Source organism: Lepisma saccharinum, chromosome 4 (assembly GCF_977018435.1).
Source record: "Lepisma saccharinum chromosome 4, izLepSacc3.1, whole genome shotgun sequence".
Lineage (NCBI taxonomy): Eukaryota > Metazoa > Arthropoda > Insecta > Zygentoma > Lepismatidae > Lepisma > Lepisma saccharinum.
The window spans coordinates 56,152,711-56,170,122 of record NC_139232.1 but is presented as its reverse complement, the minus strand read 5'-3'; the positions used below and the strand labels follow the sequence as shown (position 1 = coordinate 56,170,122).

The 17,412-nt window shown below is 39.6% G+C and overlaps 1 protein-coding gene across 2 annotated transcripts in view; it reads right to left on the bottom strand.

Moving 5' to 3' along the window:
- GlcAT-P (Glucuronyltransferase P) overlaps positions 1-17,412 on the bottom strand; it is a 245,828-nt gene that overhangs the window by 35,216 nt on the left and 193,200 nt on the right. For both annotated transcript variants that reach the window (XM_083120528.1, XM_083120529.1), the window contains one exon: positions 5,064-5,586. In XM_083120528.1, coding sequence (XP_082976654.1) covers positions 5,064-5,586 — 523 coding nt within the window. The remainder of the gene's footprint in view (positions 1-5,063; positions 5,587-17,412) is intronic.

Sequence of the window (17,412 nt, the reverse complement as noted above, 5' to 3'; positions counted from 1 at the left end):
ACAATAGGATGCTCGATATTCGTCGGAATTTCATTAAAGCCGAGCGTATTGGGAAGTGGGATTTAAATCTTCAAGCATTTACGCAAATGTTTTCCTTTTGCTGCATCAGGGGAAAACACCTGTGCTACAAGTGCATGCCTGTATGTAGAGGAAATGATGCAATTTAACATGTTAGCACCAGGTATCTACGAAAAATTCTGCAATGGACTCTAAGGCAAAGTGACTGGTTTAGAACCGTATTTTACCATATCATTTTAGTTCAATGTATTGACAGTGGGGGTGATTATGAGGGGAATGGTGAGCATTCCCCCCTCCCCATATACACACTTTTTGTCCTCGCACTATGGTCTCTTAATGCTAAGCTTTGTCTACCTGTGGATTTGACCCAAAAAATCTGGCCGAATTCCATCTTCAATAAGCTTCTCTCTAATTGCTGTCAGCAGAAAGTAAACTATCCCCCCCCCCCATGCACAGTTAAGACACCTAATCGCCGCCACTGTGTGCATACATTTTTAAACAACAAACGCCACGTGAACGAAACACTGCATAAAACAATGTATTATGTTCTCACCAATATCATAATTGCGCTACGACGCCAGGGGTCTCTGATTCGAATCTGGGGATGAATGTTTGTGAGTGTCCATTCATCAATTTCATCATATCGTCACTCATTCCCATCTTCGCAAATTAGCCAAAAGTGGCACAAAAGTGAAGTAAAAAATCAAATCAATCCATCAACCAACCAATATCATACGAAATGGAACACGTAAATCTAGGGAAACACATGACTCTGCATTAAACTACATATCTCCTCAACCCCTGACTCTTAAGGCACGAAACACAAACTAATCTCTAGAGGAAATCATAATCTATGAATTTGGTTCAGTCACTTTAGGAAGTAAATTACATAGTTTCTTACATATTTGCTGTTTTTTGTGTCAGAAACCAACTTTACGCTAATTCTAAAAATTTAGGAAAATATTTGAATCTTTTTAATTCAATTAAGATTAATGGTAGCTCTATCAAACAAAAACCACAATTTAGCAAATTATCTGTTCTCTCATTTTGGTTATCTTTAAGTTTTGTGTACCACAATGCACCGTTTTCAGGATATTAATTTCTTTTAATTTTTATGTTGAATTTTTGCCACCATTTTCCAAGATGGCGGATTTTCCGCAAAAACTTGGATGGCGATTTTTTAATATATTATTTACTATACCATTCCGCACAATCTGGCACAAAAAATATTTGTGTTGCAATTAATTCCAGGTTAGGCCTTTTTTCCCGTTCGTTTCCTCTACTATTAACCTACATATAAATCTCGCTTACTCCTTGGTGTGATCTTCCCGTCTACACAATAAACCTCAAGGCCAGGAAGCAGCAGAGCAGGGGTGATTGAACTTCTTGACTTGAGAGGTGAGAATATGGGGAGGGGGGCATAGTTAAGCATATTTAAGTTTGATTGATTGATTTATTTAGTTTTATTTTACTTCGCGTTTTGTGCCTCTTGGCTAATTTGCGAAGATGGGGATGAGTGATGAAATTGATGAATGGACATTCACAAACAACCAAGCCCGAGCGGGATTCGAACCCGGGACCCTTGGCGTGCTAACCACTCGGCCACAGAGTCCTGCAGCATATTTAAGAATATGTCAGTTATGTCTGAAGAACATATTTAAAAACATACTATTACTACTACTTAGAGAAACAAAAATATTCCAGCGGTCTGTTACAAGAATATGAAAGCCTACACGTAACAGAAGGAAAATGGTTAAGTACAATAATTGAAATAAATAATAACACAGTGCGCTATGTTCTTAGTAGAAAAAATGTAATTTAAAATTATTCAATTATGCTTGAAAAAATAACTTTGTTATCTATCTATATTTTATTTTTTTATATATGAAAATGGATGTATGTGTGTACATACTTATGTACACACATATGTATGTATGTTTATATATGTATGTATGTTTGTTTCGACATAACTCTCGAGCGTCTGGAACAATTTCAACCAAACTTGGTACACATATCACTTACAATCTGGAAAGAAATACTGTGGGGGTAAGACACCCCTGGCACCCATAGGGGTGGGGGTGGGAAGGAGTGACATGTAAAAATAATCGTAAACGACCGATATTAGTGCGGAATCCATAGCTAAGATGAATAGTGACACTCCCAAAGCCGTTCAATTTATTTATTCTTCCTCCTGGAGGTGAAACTAAAAAATGTTGTTTATAATCAAGTTTTGAGTTAAATTAATATTATAGTGAATTTGTAAAAGAATAATTTGTATACTGTACTTATACAGTAAAACCTAGTTAATTCGGACACCGATAAGCCGGACTTCGCTTAGTCCGGACAGGCAAAGGAAAAAAAAAGCAGAATGCAAGGTCTTAAATGTGGCTAGAAGTCAACAAGAGAACTTCCCAAAGACAAGGCAATCAAGCACTGATGAAATTCTGTACTGTATAGTATATTTAGGCCTATGCCTTTTAAATACACCATAATAAACGTGTTTTGTTGCTATAAACGGAGTTTTAATGCACTTTCTACTGTTCTTTTAGGTTATTTCAGTTAATCCAGACTTTCGTTAAACCGGTCAACTTATCGCCACCATTAGTCCGGATTAACGAGGTTTTACTGTAATTCGAATTTAACTTTCTTGCTTTCAATGAAGCAAAATCGTCAATTATCCTATCAAAACTGAGCCATTTTTAATTTTTTTCAATTGACAACGTAGAGATATTATTTATCCTCTCCTGAATCAGTGACGATGTCAAGTTTTTAATATTCTTCAATCCGAACAAGTGTCGAGTAACACCTTGCATGTTTTCCTTCTTCCCTTTCGTCTACCAAGTGAAAAGTTCTCCGTCGCATAATCTGGCTTTGTTGTCAGATTCACACACAGAAACCACGCCAATCACATTTCCTGGGCTTGTAATTTGCAAATGATGTTTTTTGGAATCTGCCGAATAAAACAAGCTTGGCGAGAGGAACGTTCGTCACTGAAAGGAAGGGAACGATTGTTTTTCTCTGGAATTAAATTAAATTGCAGCAGCAGAACATAATGGACACTATTCCTACGTCTCGCGGGTGGAATTTCGAGAAAACTGCTTTGGGGGTGGGGGCAAGAACATTTGACGAACGTTTCATTCACCGTCCGAATTACAATTCCCGCGAGCGAAATTTCGTATTGATTCAGAACAGGGGGGAGTCGGCTCGCCGTCGCGAATTGAAACGAGGCTGTCGGCAAGAAACAGATGTACCACAGCTTGTTTTTAATTTCTTACAAGCTGTACTCGCGTATATATCTTCATTGCTTTTCTATTACGGCGGAAAAAATCTGCGACCTAATTTCCAGAGCTTGGTGTTGAACACTGATAATTATTCTTGCTGCAAATTAAGTTTAGACATCTATTTTGTTCCAAATGAGAACTTCCAAACATAAGAAAGTAAGCGATACAGGAGCGCTACAACTTGACCAAGATAAGAATGTCCCTGTGGCGCTGTACTTGGATTTTCAACCGTAAGAGAGCGGAGGAAGCATGGGTGATGTAATCAGATGCTTGCATTGTTCCCGCGTTGCCAAATTGTGCAGCACTGTCAAAAGGCAAGAGACATGGGGAAGCGAGAGGAGATAAGAAATGACTGCACACTTTAGTTTCCGGGGACATTCTTATCCTGGTTGGGTCTCACTTATCGCAAAAGCCTACAGCAACCTTGCTTTCTGACGTCATCGCGGAATGCCTACGTTGTCAGGTTAGGTTTGTAAGGTTTTTGTTCTCTTAGCATAAATACACTGCAAATGTATTATTTATGCTAAGATGAAATGAAACAATGAAATAGTGTATGAATGGGCGGAAAGATTTAAAGACGGAAGACGAAATGTCAATGGTGAACACCGGAGTGGGAGGCAAGTTTGCGTGGCAACTGAGGCAGTGAAGCAACAGATCGACCAGCGAATCCGTTTAGTTTACTCTCCCCTGGCTTAAACGATTATCTCCGTACTGAGCCTTCATTCTGCTGTAGATTTCAGAAGGTGTCACTCCCTCTGACCACAAAAAAAAAGAATATCACATCGTTCTTCTTCTACGGCGGAAGTCAAGTGGAGCGACCATGTTGTACGAGCTACTGCGCAGGTGCATACTGCTCGATCGTCACGACATCTTTATGGCGTGTTGCTAAGTAACCATTTTGAGTCCCAAAATACAAATTTTCGTTGTGCATTAATTTCCATGAAGTTTAGAATTAAATTCCTGTTATTTAATAACTTACCTCGTAAAATTATTTTCTGACACTAATTTTGAAGATGATAGTGAAGTTTACAAGGCAGAATATATAGTTAAGGTTCGGGCTTTGTATGTACAGGGTAATAGTGGTGTATCTATTGGTATTGTTGTCTATCTATTGTTTATATGTATAATAGGCGTACAGGGATTCCTAAAATGCAATTGTACGGTCCAGGAGAAGCCAATACGGTGCATTTGACAAGGTTTAACGAAATGTCGACTGAATAAATTATTGTCAACAATAATAAAATGCAGTCTTGATATTAATGTTTAATATTCAATGAGAACATGATTGATTGATCGATTGATTTAGTTTATTTTACTTCGCGTTTTGTGCCTCTTGGCTAATTTGCGAAGATGGGGATGAGTGATGAAATTAATGAATGGACATTCACAAAGAACCAAGCCCGAGCGGGATTCGAACCCGGGACCATTGGCGTCGCAGCGCGATGTGCTAACCACTTTTTTTTTTTAATATATATAAAGAAATACCTCCTACACGGAGGTATCTCCCACCATTCACACTTTTTCTCATTTTTACACTTTTCATTTGTTACAGTTTCTCACTTTCTTATCATCTGGACAAACACAAATACCCATGCCTTACCCGGGACTCGAACCCGGAACCCCTGGCGTTGTAGCGCGCTCTGCTAACCACTCCGCCACGGAGGTCGACACCACTCGGCCACAGGGTCCGGCCCAATGAGAACAGTTTGTGTGCATGCTGACCAACCAATCACACAAGTATACTCAAATTAAAGCACTACTCACCCAGTAGATGTTCATACTTCAGCCCAGTCCTCTGCAGCAACTCCGCCACCTGCTTCGTCTTATTCTTCGCATCCTCAATGACCAACCAATGCAAATTCTTGACTAGCATAAGCGTCTGTGAGAGTCTAGTCAGGTCGGCGACCTGTTCAGGTCTTCGATACGTCGGCGTCACTAAATACACCCAACGTAACGAAGGGTCCTCTTTGGGAGGTAGGCACTGTTCACACGGCTCGCACTTCTCCGCCTGCTGCTGCTGCGGACACCCGTTGTTAATGATCGTGTGCATTTCCTGGCTGAGCTGCACGGCCAGCTCGCGCAGGACGTTGCGGCCGATGCTGGTGGCCAGAACGTGGTCCAGATCTAACCTTTGCACGGCCGCGCTGATAAGTTCGTCGGGGCTTATGTATTCCGTGGTGATTCGGGACGGCAGCCACGTCATTGTCACTTGGTACTGGACGACCATGAGTCCTGCTAAAGCCAGAATGCCTAGCCACAATTTCTTCGAGATTTTCATTTCCTTACACTGCAAAGAGAAGAAAAAAGTCCAGCTGTCATATTACTCAAAAACCTTTTCTGCATATAAAAATGGCATATCAGTATCATGTTTATTCTCTCAGCTAATGTTATAATATTTTAATCAACGACGAGCGGAAGATAGGCTATGTGACTTTTTACTACATTACAAGCACCGCTTTCCAGTTATTGCTATTAGGCCTTGTGCCTGCTGCGTAGAACAAAACAAGATGACACAAAACATTTTTTTTGTGTAACGCACTTCCTGTGCATACTTTCAAATTAGACGAAACCCACTGCATCGAACATGATCGAATATAGTCATGATACAGAACAGTCGTCTTGGTCACTCACATGTTCGATGAGATATGCAACATTTTATTTGCGCATGCGTCGTGAGCAGCATTCTATGCCGCTCGTGCAGTCAACGCCAAAAATAACAGTAGGCAAAATTCCACCTATATTTTCGTTTTTGTTTTTTTTTCGGAATAGAATTCTGTTGATGTATATTCATTGATTTGTGCCACTTTAGGCTAATTTGCAAAGATGGGAATGATGAATGGACACTCACAAACATCCATGCCCAGGCAGGGATTCTAATCCGGGACACCTGGCGTCGTAGCGCGATGAGCTAACCACTCCGCAACATATGTTGATGCATATGTCCTCTGTTTCTATTTCAATTCACGATCACCATATTGTGGAAAACAGAATGAAAAAGGTGGTGGACGATTCGTCTACTTTTATTTTGGCTCCTATCGATGAATGGTGATACGTTGAGATGAATGAAGGGACAGTCACAAACATATGGACGACACAATACGAGTCCCACAGGGAATTATATTGTCTGCGAGTTCAGACGCCAGAGCTTCACTAGTCTGCACTAGCATGTACTACGTTTAGGAGAGGTTGGCGTTTGGGTTCTTAAGAAAAATACCCCAAGAATCTACTGGAATTTACTTCTTAGCATCGGGAATATTCTGCCTGTTAAAATCATGATTTTATTTTTCATGTCGTTGATGGAGTTCTAGTTGTATAATAATATGTGATGTTAACAATATGAGTGCAGAGGTTGCTTGCAAGTCATATAGCCATGACAACTGGGACAGTTTGGAAAACCCGCAGTCGTAGCGAAAATTGCCCAGTCATCGCGAAAGCAACCGTATCTGGCATTCTTTCTCCTCGGAACGTCCCTGGGGTGAAATATACGGACTTTTTTGCTTACTACATCCTTGCGCGACATGAATCAAAACTAGGATGTTAACAGTCCCGTTGGGACACTGCTTGCGGTCACAAACACTCATCTCCTGCTTAGAAATCACTGCTTCTCCGTCGGCATCTTAACTTTCGTGGGAGTTGCTGCGTTTGCCACAGTTTCACCAGAGTTGAAAAGCGGCACGCTAGAAATGTATCCCTTCGTTATTTTACGTCGCCTTTTCGTCACTCTTGGTTAATGGCGTCGATGATGATGATGTATGAATGATGATTACGTGAATTTGATAAGAGGATGACGTGAATCTGGTCACCAAGGTGGTAATCTTTTAATAGATTGGTACCTTTTGAAGACTCGATATATTCAATGCAAGGACGTATTTAGGGAGGGATCAGATGCAAAAATCTGGATAAACGACTGGCAGGGATCCCTTGATTACAGAGCGACAGCGTTACTATTACGCCATCGGGGAGGCCCTCTAGGGATAAATAGCTGAACTTTTTGACCCTATCTGGACTCACGCGTCTAGTAGGTTACACTGTGCAACACCGACTCGTCTGCTTATTTGATTTGGTGTCAAGTAGTGTGCTTGGTGTCTGCACCGTTTGCACTACGTTCTGGAAAGGTGTAGTGTGTGGTGTATGATCACGTCGTGCATGCTAACTAATCAAATGAACGTTTAAAGCAGCAGACAGGCATTTGTTGAATCTTCTGAACTTGAACACCGCTTTCCGTCTACTTGGTTGAACGTAATTTCCTTGCACCAGCCTGACACCGGGATACACCTGCACTACACCGAGTATCAAAGAGTGCAGCGAACTAGACGGGGCCAATATCTATGGCACCATTTTCCCTTCCCCTACTGCATGGCATGATGGCACTCGGAAGTAACCCGTTAGGACCAGTGGCGAAGCGTGACATTTTTACGTAGTCAGCGCAAGACTTGCCAAACGTCAGGGTCAATCTTTCAACCGTGGAGGGAGGGGGGGGGGGATTTCTACATTGATAATGATGATAACAGTGTTCGTACAGACGTGTGAAGTAGAGATGGCCAAATTCATTTTCTTCTATGTTGTATATGAACGGAAAATATGGAAGACTAAACTTTCTTAAATTCTACCCGAAAAATGGAAAAATTGTTAAACGTCTCTATCCGAAATCCAGGTAGTAAAATTTCCGAACCGAGATTTTAAATTTTCCGGAATGTTGTTGACCATCCCTGGTGTGAAAGTAAGATATGTTAGGGAAAAGGTTCTGTCTAAGTAAGTATGTCTGTCACCTCGAGAACAAAAATCTTGATCAGTCTTGTCATTCGTAAGCATAGTAAACACAAAACAACATTGAAGTACTTCGTGTTTTGTAAAGTAAGACCATTATTTTCAGAAAACGATATTTGAACCGCAGGATCAAAAGAAAGAAAAAAATGAAAAGGAGAAATACTGTGAAGGAAATACAATGGATCCAGAACTGCTCCCCCAGCTCTTTCTAGCACTAACCGTGGGGAAATGTATGCTTTTGCTTATTTATGACGCCACTGAAAGCCTGCCGTGTTTGTAAACAAGGGGGCTGAAAAAAGGCCTCTTATGACCAGACCTTCAAGAGCGGGGGGAAAGCGGTCAAAGGACCTTGGATTCGCAGACCTGCTGCGTTGAGTTGGCCCGCCTGGCACCACTGCACTCAACAGGAAACGTAGCGGGACGGCTGGGCACGGGGGGTAGAACTGGGCTCTCCTTTCGATTCGCTAAACTTAGCGTATTTCTAGCTGTTTCATGGTGTCGAGTGACTAATTTCGCTCAAATATGCTAGTATTCAGACTTATTTTTTACTTCTTCTCTAAAATATTTAAAAAGCATTTTTTTTATTATTATTTTGCTTTGTCATCGCCGCATCTCCCGATGACCTTCAAGAGCGGGGGGAAAGCGGTCAAAGGACCTTGGATTCGCAGACCTGCTGCGATGAGTTGGCCCGCCTGGCACCACTGCACTCAACAGGAAACGTAGCGGGACGGCTGGGCACGGGGGGTAGAACTGGGCTCTCCTTTCGATTCGTTAAACTTAGCGTATTTCTAGCTGTTTCATGGTGTCGAGTGACTAATTTCGCTCAAATATGCTAGTATTCAGACTTATTTTTTACTTCTTCTCTAAAATATTTAAAAAGCATTTTTTTATTATTATTTTGCTTTGTCATCGCCGCATCTCCCGATGACCGGACGCTTCGCCTCTGGTTAGGACGTCTGACGCTTCGACTATTCAACATTGCTTGGTCAATGTTGCAACATCGCTTTTCCTTTTTCGTATGTGGCAACGCAGCACTTCCGTCCACCCGACTCATTTTGTGACCACTGATATAATAATAAATATGATATGGTCCAATATAGAAAGGAGTTCTGTTGCGCCCAAGGCAGCAACGATTTCCTCAAAATTAATCGCTTCTCCTGCTGGAAATTACCGAAAGGTTCTGCAGCGGATTAAATGTCACTCTTGCAACTTAATTCTAGGACGTTCATACACAATTGCATTCGTAAACGAAAAGCGAATATTCGTTTCAAGCGTAAATGGGTTGTAAAACTCAGAAGAACCTGTAAAACTTGCAGCAGGCAATCACAATCCGCGCTCTGCGATTAAGAAATCCCATTTCTACGGATCGCGAATTGCAAAATCGACAGAACTTTCGAGAGTAGTGGAATTACGGGTTTTTCTTGCATTCGCGAAATTCGCTTTACATCCTTCGCTACAAGAGCCTCTGAACAATTGCATTTCTCGCGAAATTGATCCCATAAAACACATCTAGGAATGCTCGAGCTTATTTTCCGATTTTCCCGCTACAAAAGAGGACAATTCAACTCCACTTTAGTAGATTTCAGCGATAATCGCCGAACTGTACCAGATGTGCCAATATGAATGAAAACCGTGATTGGGTTTTCAAAATTACTCTGCTTGCGCCAAAAATATATTCATTTAAATTTAACACTTTTCGTTTCTCTGATATGGTGATTCCATTTCTATGGCACTTGGCATATATTATGCTGTTTTATAGGCGTTATAACTTATTAAGTATATTTTTAGCAATGACATCTCCAAGCTGTGCAATGTTCTATCAACATTAATATGCTGATATGCTATTAATTCAACGAATGCACTTACTAATTTTCCGTCGCTACATATTTTACACAAACGTATTAAAGAAACGTAAATGTTTTCTACATAAAATTCTCTCCTAACATTATTACACTTCTAAACTTATCTAGGCTAAATGATGAAAAAAGATGATAAATCCATACGTTTTCCAGGATTTGAACTTGGTATCCAGGTCCTTCGGCGACCACTCTAGCAAGGAGGCTCATTAAGTTTTCATGTATTCTCTTAGGCGTTATAAAAATAAATAATTTCACCCTAGATTTAATCTTTAAACGTTTCAACAATACATTTCTTTGTGTGAGTATTGATGTTTGAGTGGATATAAATGTTTTCTTATGCGCATTTTTTTTGTGTGTAACGCTAAGTGTATAGGCTATGTCATATTATTGCGTCTGTAATCGCCGACTCTTTTCCTTCGTTTAAGGCAAAATAAAAACTTGGCGCGGTAATTTAAAAGAATTGTTGAATATGCAGGGGAAAACGCGGCACCGCCCACTCGCCTTCTCCCCTTGTTTACCGTTATGCGCGGCCTTGCTCCACAGATTTCCGAGACAGAGTGTATCTTTGCATGACATAGAAATAAACTTCCCTAACACCGAATTTAGCAATTAATACCTACGTAGTTAACATCGATGGACAATTGCTGGAATTGCCAAAATCATCACAATTCAACTCGCCTTTCCAGTAGAACGCGATGGGAGGGCGTGGCGACACGTAACGCCTTTCTGTTTAAAATCAATAAAATATTTGGCTCTTCTCGCGTCTTTTACAAAAAATAGGAAGAAATTCTCTCTCTCTCTCTCTCTCCTCCTCCTCCTTTCCTGAAGACCACAATCAAGTGAAATGTGCCGGAAGAAAAGGGATGTCGTCTTCACTGGTTTGAAAAATCGACCAGGGACGGGGCAATCAAGGACATTAGGCACCCACTCAAATTCTAAGCGAAAGGAAAGGGGAGTTAAATAGAGGAAAAAGGACAAAAGAAATTGCAAATTGGAAAGAAGCGATGCATTGAAGAGAGCTAACGAGAGACAAAAAACAAGAGGAAGACAGAAATTACGTAATAAGGAGAAAAGAAGATGACATTGAAATCAGATTTTAAAAAAAATGAATTTCATTTAAATTAATGGACGCTGAAAGAATAAAAAAGAAACTAGGAATTATTATGGCGCGTGTTTTGAGGGTTGCTGCTTCGAAAGTACATTTACTAAGTAATTCAAAATGTCAATAAGAGCATTTGGCAAAATGAAAAATAAATTTGTTTGGAGTCCTGTATTGAATGAATTGTGGATCGAAAGAGAGGGCTCGTTTCCAAGTCACGACAGAACATTCTATTTTCTCTTATAAAAAATTAAGTCATTTCTCATAAATTTGGTAGCTTCAATAGCGATATTAGCCAAATTTATGTTAACAGTAAACAAGATAGTTGGGGACCAGCACTTTCGAAGAGCTGGTGGGTTATAGTTCCCCCTTCTTATCTTTTCTGTTATAATTACCCATTTTTTCGCGTAAAGAAGATTGTTACGATATATGAGGGTAGGGCAACTTAAATCTCCACTCTTTGACTCCTAATAAGTCCCCAAATGTTTATAATAATTTATATTAGTGTAAAATTGGAAATTTCACTATGCAATTCAACTATTCCACAATATTATCATACAGTTTTATAAAACTCGAAATATATTAGTAGCTAAACAGAAATGTATTTTCCGTTATAAAAAGGTTACATCAATTATTTGTTGGAGTTGGTTTTTCAAGTTGTTATAGCTGTTGCTATCTGCTCTTAGAAAATGCACGTGTATGCTTGTTGTTTGCTTAAGTCCACCTTATGCACACAAAGGCTAATCGGGACGGCAACTTCAGTTTAAAGTGGGACCCGAAGGTGACAATGTATTGGTTACATTGTATACCACCGAGCATCGAAACCGGGACCCCTTGATTACAAGACGGGTACGTAATTTGAACAGCGCTGAATGAAACTGGAGTTTGTGCGCTAATATTAGATTCTAGACTCGCTGTGTGCCGGCTGGGCCTTCCTCAAGGAACAATGCTTTCAAAGAAATCGCGAAAACTTGAAACGGAATACGAAATTCAGAAACAAAGAGAAGAACGGAAAGGGTTCGTAAAGGACGAAAAAAGTAGGCGAAAAAAAACAACCACCTCCTCAAGAATAATGCCAAGGAAACGTGGGGTAGATATGACGCAAGGAAAAGGGTGATGAAAACTCGGGATGAAAAATGGAACAGGGAGAGAAAAATCCTGAAACAGAGACAGAGAACATTTCAGAGAGATGTAAAGCCAAAAGAGAAGAAAAAAACAACAGGTGTTGCGTAAGCGGAGCAACAGAAGACACAAGACCATGAAAATGAAAGGAATGCATCAGAAGCAGAGACGGGGGAGGTGGAAAACAAGAAGAAATGACACACAAAAAGGATATTTGGTTTGAAGAGCGCCTCTGGGCTGAGAATAACCATTTCTTCTCTCGGATAAAGGCATAATCCGCCATACTTCCCATTTCCCGAAACAGGATTTTCTTCTCAAGGACACCGACGTTACCTTCAGACTTATTCGATTTGGCTCCGCCACGGAAAGAGAAGTCTTCTTTTGATTTCATATCCTCGCATTTTAACGCCCTTCAATATATCACGTGAAAAAGGCGACGAAAACAGAGGTATTGGAAAGAACATGGTAAGATTTCTCCTGTGTTGGTTTATAAAAGAATTAACGCGGTCGCTTACGTGTATAAATTTTAAGCGGACTTGTGAAAAAAAGAAAATTAATATTAGGCTCATCGATTTGCTTCTTCAAATGTAAGAAATACATTTCGATATTTTTAAAAGGTTTGACTTACCTAACGGACCTCATTAGCTCTCTTTAGATAACTGGAAGAAATGACTGCGAAATCGCAAGAACAAATTATTTATTCCTGGCAATGTTTCTTATTTTTGTATTTGTATTCTTGCCATTTAACGACGCTTTTCTGCCACTTTCGGCTAATCGCAACGATGAGGATGAGTGATGATTAGCTGAAATTGAAGAAGGAGAACTCACCAATTCCCACGCCAGGGCTTGAACCTGTGCAACTCGGTAGGGAGTTCGAAAGTAGACCACTAAACGCGCTTTGACAAACTTTCTGTCGTTAGAGGTTTCATCAGGTCCGATGGTTACAATGTAAATACCATAAGAAAGTTTTTCCCCTTCCAATAACTTCATCAAAGCTACATACAACTCATTAAACTGTCAACTTTTTTCAGCCAACTATACATACTCTAGATATATCCATCCACTTTCACACTATTTTATCTTTCTGATGAAATACTTCCGTATCTTTTATTTTCAAGTTATAAATGTTACTTTTGTCAATCTCACTGCTTTTAGTACACTGGTTTTCTGTTTAAAATACACTTATGAACTTGGGAAATTCTTTTATTTGGCGGTGAGAATGCAATAAAAAAGACGTAACAGAGGGGGAAAAGATGAAAGGCTGAAAATGGATATATCTAGGGGAAGAATTATAGACTGACAAAATTTTTATGTTTATGTGGAACTTATTAGCATTATTTTATTATCCAATTTATATTGTGGCCATTATTGTACAAAAAATGTTTAGTCAAAAAACGGGAGGCCTGGACCATAAGGAGGATAATCGAGTACATATTGACATAGTTCGCATATAGTGGGAATTGTATGCGGACGAGTATTCTCGTGCGGAAGGATCAACATGTCTTCAAGGCTCGAATCGCCTCTTTCTCTAAGAAATCCTAATTATCTACGTTTACTGCCGAACCGCACTGTATTAAATCCAAAAGAATGAGTACATCTCATTAAACGAAATGGTATAACAGCTCGTTGAAGGGCAAGGACTGGCTTTAGTTGGGTTGTTCAATGATCTCACACTGTGTTAATACAGGCCTTTTGGGGTTTCAAGGTCAGGACATCTTAATACGGGGTAACCCGAATGATGGTAGCCAACATTAAGAGCAGAAATAAACAAACCTTATCAAAACTACCTTAACAGCTGCGAAGCTAATCTGACTCGCGACCAAAATCTATTTTGGTCTTTAGTTAAGAATCAAAGGAAGAATCCACCAGCCCAACCAAACTCAATGGTGAACCTATTAGTAACAATAATATCCAGAATCTTTATGTTACATATTTCGAATCTATCTTTTCCGCGGAGCCATCATCTTATGAAACCACACATATGAACGCGCTCCAGAAATCCCAATTTAGTCTCTTAAGCATCCCGCAAATCTCCGTAAAAGTAATCGAACAAGCCATCAAAAAAACTCAAACCGAAAACAGCAGATGGACCGGACCTAACCCCCCCCCCCCTACGTTATTAAAGGTTGCTCAGAGGCGCTCAAGTTCCCTCTCTACACCCTCTTTAATTTAATCTTGAAAACAGAAAAAATTCCCCTTAAATTGGAAAACGACGGAGATTTGTTCAATCCCCAAAGCAGCAGATAAGACAAACATAAGCAGGCCTGGATTAAGACGAAATTGGGCCTGATGCTTGAAATCTTCGGTGAACAATAAACACAACGACGTTATAGTTACGTCACAGCGCAAAGAATAATAACTGTATAATAAGTAACGCGGTGTCTAGTCATCCGAAAATGGGGCTCCAAATTTCATTCTAAGATTTATTTTCAGGTTAATATAGAAAAAGAAAACTGTTCAGCTTTCGGAAAATTCTCGTCTGTTTTCATCTGGGTCTATTTCAGGACTGTGCCTAATGCTGCAGCATCAATAGCACCCACCTTAATTCGTCACTGGACATAAGTAACTACAGACCAATCGCGAAACTGTCAGCTCCAGCTAAACTCCAAGAGGAAATAATTTATAATTATATTTACTCGAACGTCAAACCTATCCTTTCTCCACACCAGCATAGATTTGTACAAAACCGTTCAACTGTGACTAATCTCGTCGAATTAACAAATTACGTTGCGTCAACTATTGACGATAAAGGACAAGTCGATGTAATATACACGGACTTCTCAAAGGCCTTCGGACACGGTACACCACGATACTTTAATTCAGAATCTAGCCTACATCTGCCTCTCCCCGCAACTTATAAAACAATTTGCTTGATATTTACAGAATAGATGACAATATATCATGCACCAAGGACTAAGGTCCTCCTATTACATATCCAGCTCTGGTGTCCCGCAAGGTTCGAACCTAGGTTACCTGCTGTACATGATTTTCATTAATGATTTACTCGACGCACTAAAAAACTCCGAAAAGTTAATCTTTGCTGACGATGTCAAAATTTTCAAAAACATTAAAAGCGATCACGACTGCACGAAACTACAAGACGAACTTAACGAAGTACTTGATTGGTGCAAGAACAACAAGGTTAATCTCAATCTCAAGAAATGCCAAGTAGTATCTTTCACATGTAACACACGGCACCAATTCTTATATAGCATTTCCGACGTAGAAATCTTAAGAGAGAGAATACTGTAACTGATCTTGGAGTCACCTTTGACAAAGCTTTAAATTTCCAGACACACACTGCACGCATCCTCAGTGAACCACACAGGAACCTAGGATTTGTGATGAGAATGGGTAGCCAATTTAAGATAAAAGAAACCTTTTTGCTACTTTACTATACGTTTGTCAGATCAAAACTTGAAAATGCCTCAGTCGTTTGGGACCCATTATTTAAAAAGGAAATCGAAAAAATAGAGAAACTCCAAAATAAATTCTTAAGGTATTTAGTATATAAATTAGATGGCATTTATCCAAAATTCACTTCGGGTGAAATTTTACTCAACATGCTGAATGCCCCGTCCCTTGAAAAGAGAAGACAGATGCACCAGATAACCTTCCTTTCCAAACTTGTGAATGAAAAAACAAACTCCTCCGCACTTCTCGTAAAAATAAACTTTTAAGTTCCATACTCAAAATTAAGACTCAGAAATGACCTCTTCCAAATTTCACGCGGTAGAACCAGGATGGCTGAAACTGATTCCATGAGGAGGATGTGCGTGTTTACAATATAGTCTCTAATAATACATCTGACATTGATCTTGAATTTTGAATTTGATTTTAAAATTGTGGGAGCGTCAGCACTTAGGCTATTTTGCTCCCGTCACATTATACGGGGGCCAGCCCCTTATCATTACAAAGAACAACTCTAACGTTGCATAATTAAAAATTTTAATATGTTCTGACTTCTGTTAAAAGCTGAGGCTGTAAACGGGCACTCAGCACACATAAGGACAAAAGAACAGGACAATACAAACAAAATTATACTGGCCATGGGGCCAGTCGCCAGAGCCTCGTTAGTCTTCAGTCCAGGGTGTACTAACGTGGAAGTGAGGTTGACATTTGGGTGTACTACGTGGAAGGTCACCCCTTACACCCCGACATTGATCTATTTAGACCTAAAAGCAAACATATTATGTGAACCCTGTATAAAAGCATTGTAACAAAGTATGTTGTACACATTATGATTAGAGCCCGGAAGTTCAGGCATTTATTTTCGTTAAAATAGGCAGGCAAAAAGGCATTTATAATGAGGAAAATAGGCACTAAAAATGAAAAAAAGGCAAAATAAACCGAAAAAAGGCACATTTAGAAGTCGCTTACTTTTATCTATAATTTCTGGCAAAATGTTAAGATCTACATTGGGAAGAGCATTTCAATTTTCTCCGTCTTGATTGCACATAACTACAAGGTGTTTTTTTAATTACTCAACATTCATTGATAGTAGTCTGTCAGAGAGAATGTTTTTCATAATAGAAAATGATATTTCTACTTCGACAGAAGTTATTGGAGCATACATAAAACAAGCTAATGTAGCTGGACGCATTTCGGTAACAGCATTTTCACCTTTTAGAATATCACAAATTGTTTTCAATTGTTTCAAGTCCTCATTTGCACTCACTACCCGCTTGCACTTTTCCGCAACAGCTGACCCTTTTTCTCCTGGCACTTCCATCATCTGCTGCATAGATTCCTCGTACATTTTCATGGATGTTACAAGGTGTTTTTTTAAGTTCTGTAATTGTAATTGTCTCTGGGAATGCACCATAATGTGCAAAAATAAACTTGAATAGCACAGGAGTTTTTTCACTTCACGAATTGAAGCCGCTTCATTTTCTGGAAGAGCATCTATCACCTTACTGATTTTTTCAAGGTTGTTAGCATAATATATAGCTGCTGATATCCAGGTTCCCCATCTGGTCAAGACTGGTTGCGGAGGTAAACTAAGCTCAGATTCAACTTCCTTAAATTTTCGGGTTCGAGAGGGAGATTTCAGAAATATCTTCTTTGTGTTCGAAATCAACCTGTCCACTTCAGCAGTCAATCATGCACAAGGAAATGTTAACCGAAAGGCAATATCCTAACTGAGCATGAAATACATTTTTCTCACACTTTTCTCCTTCACCAATGTTGAAACATGTGTGAGTTCAATATTACTTAAGTAAGGCGAAAATTATTCACATAATAAACGAAAGAAAAATAAATGCCA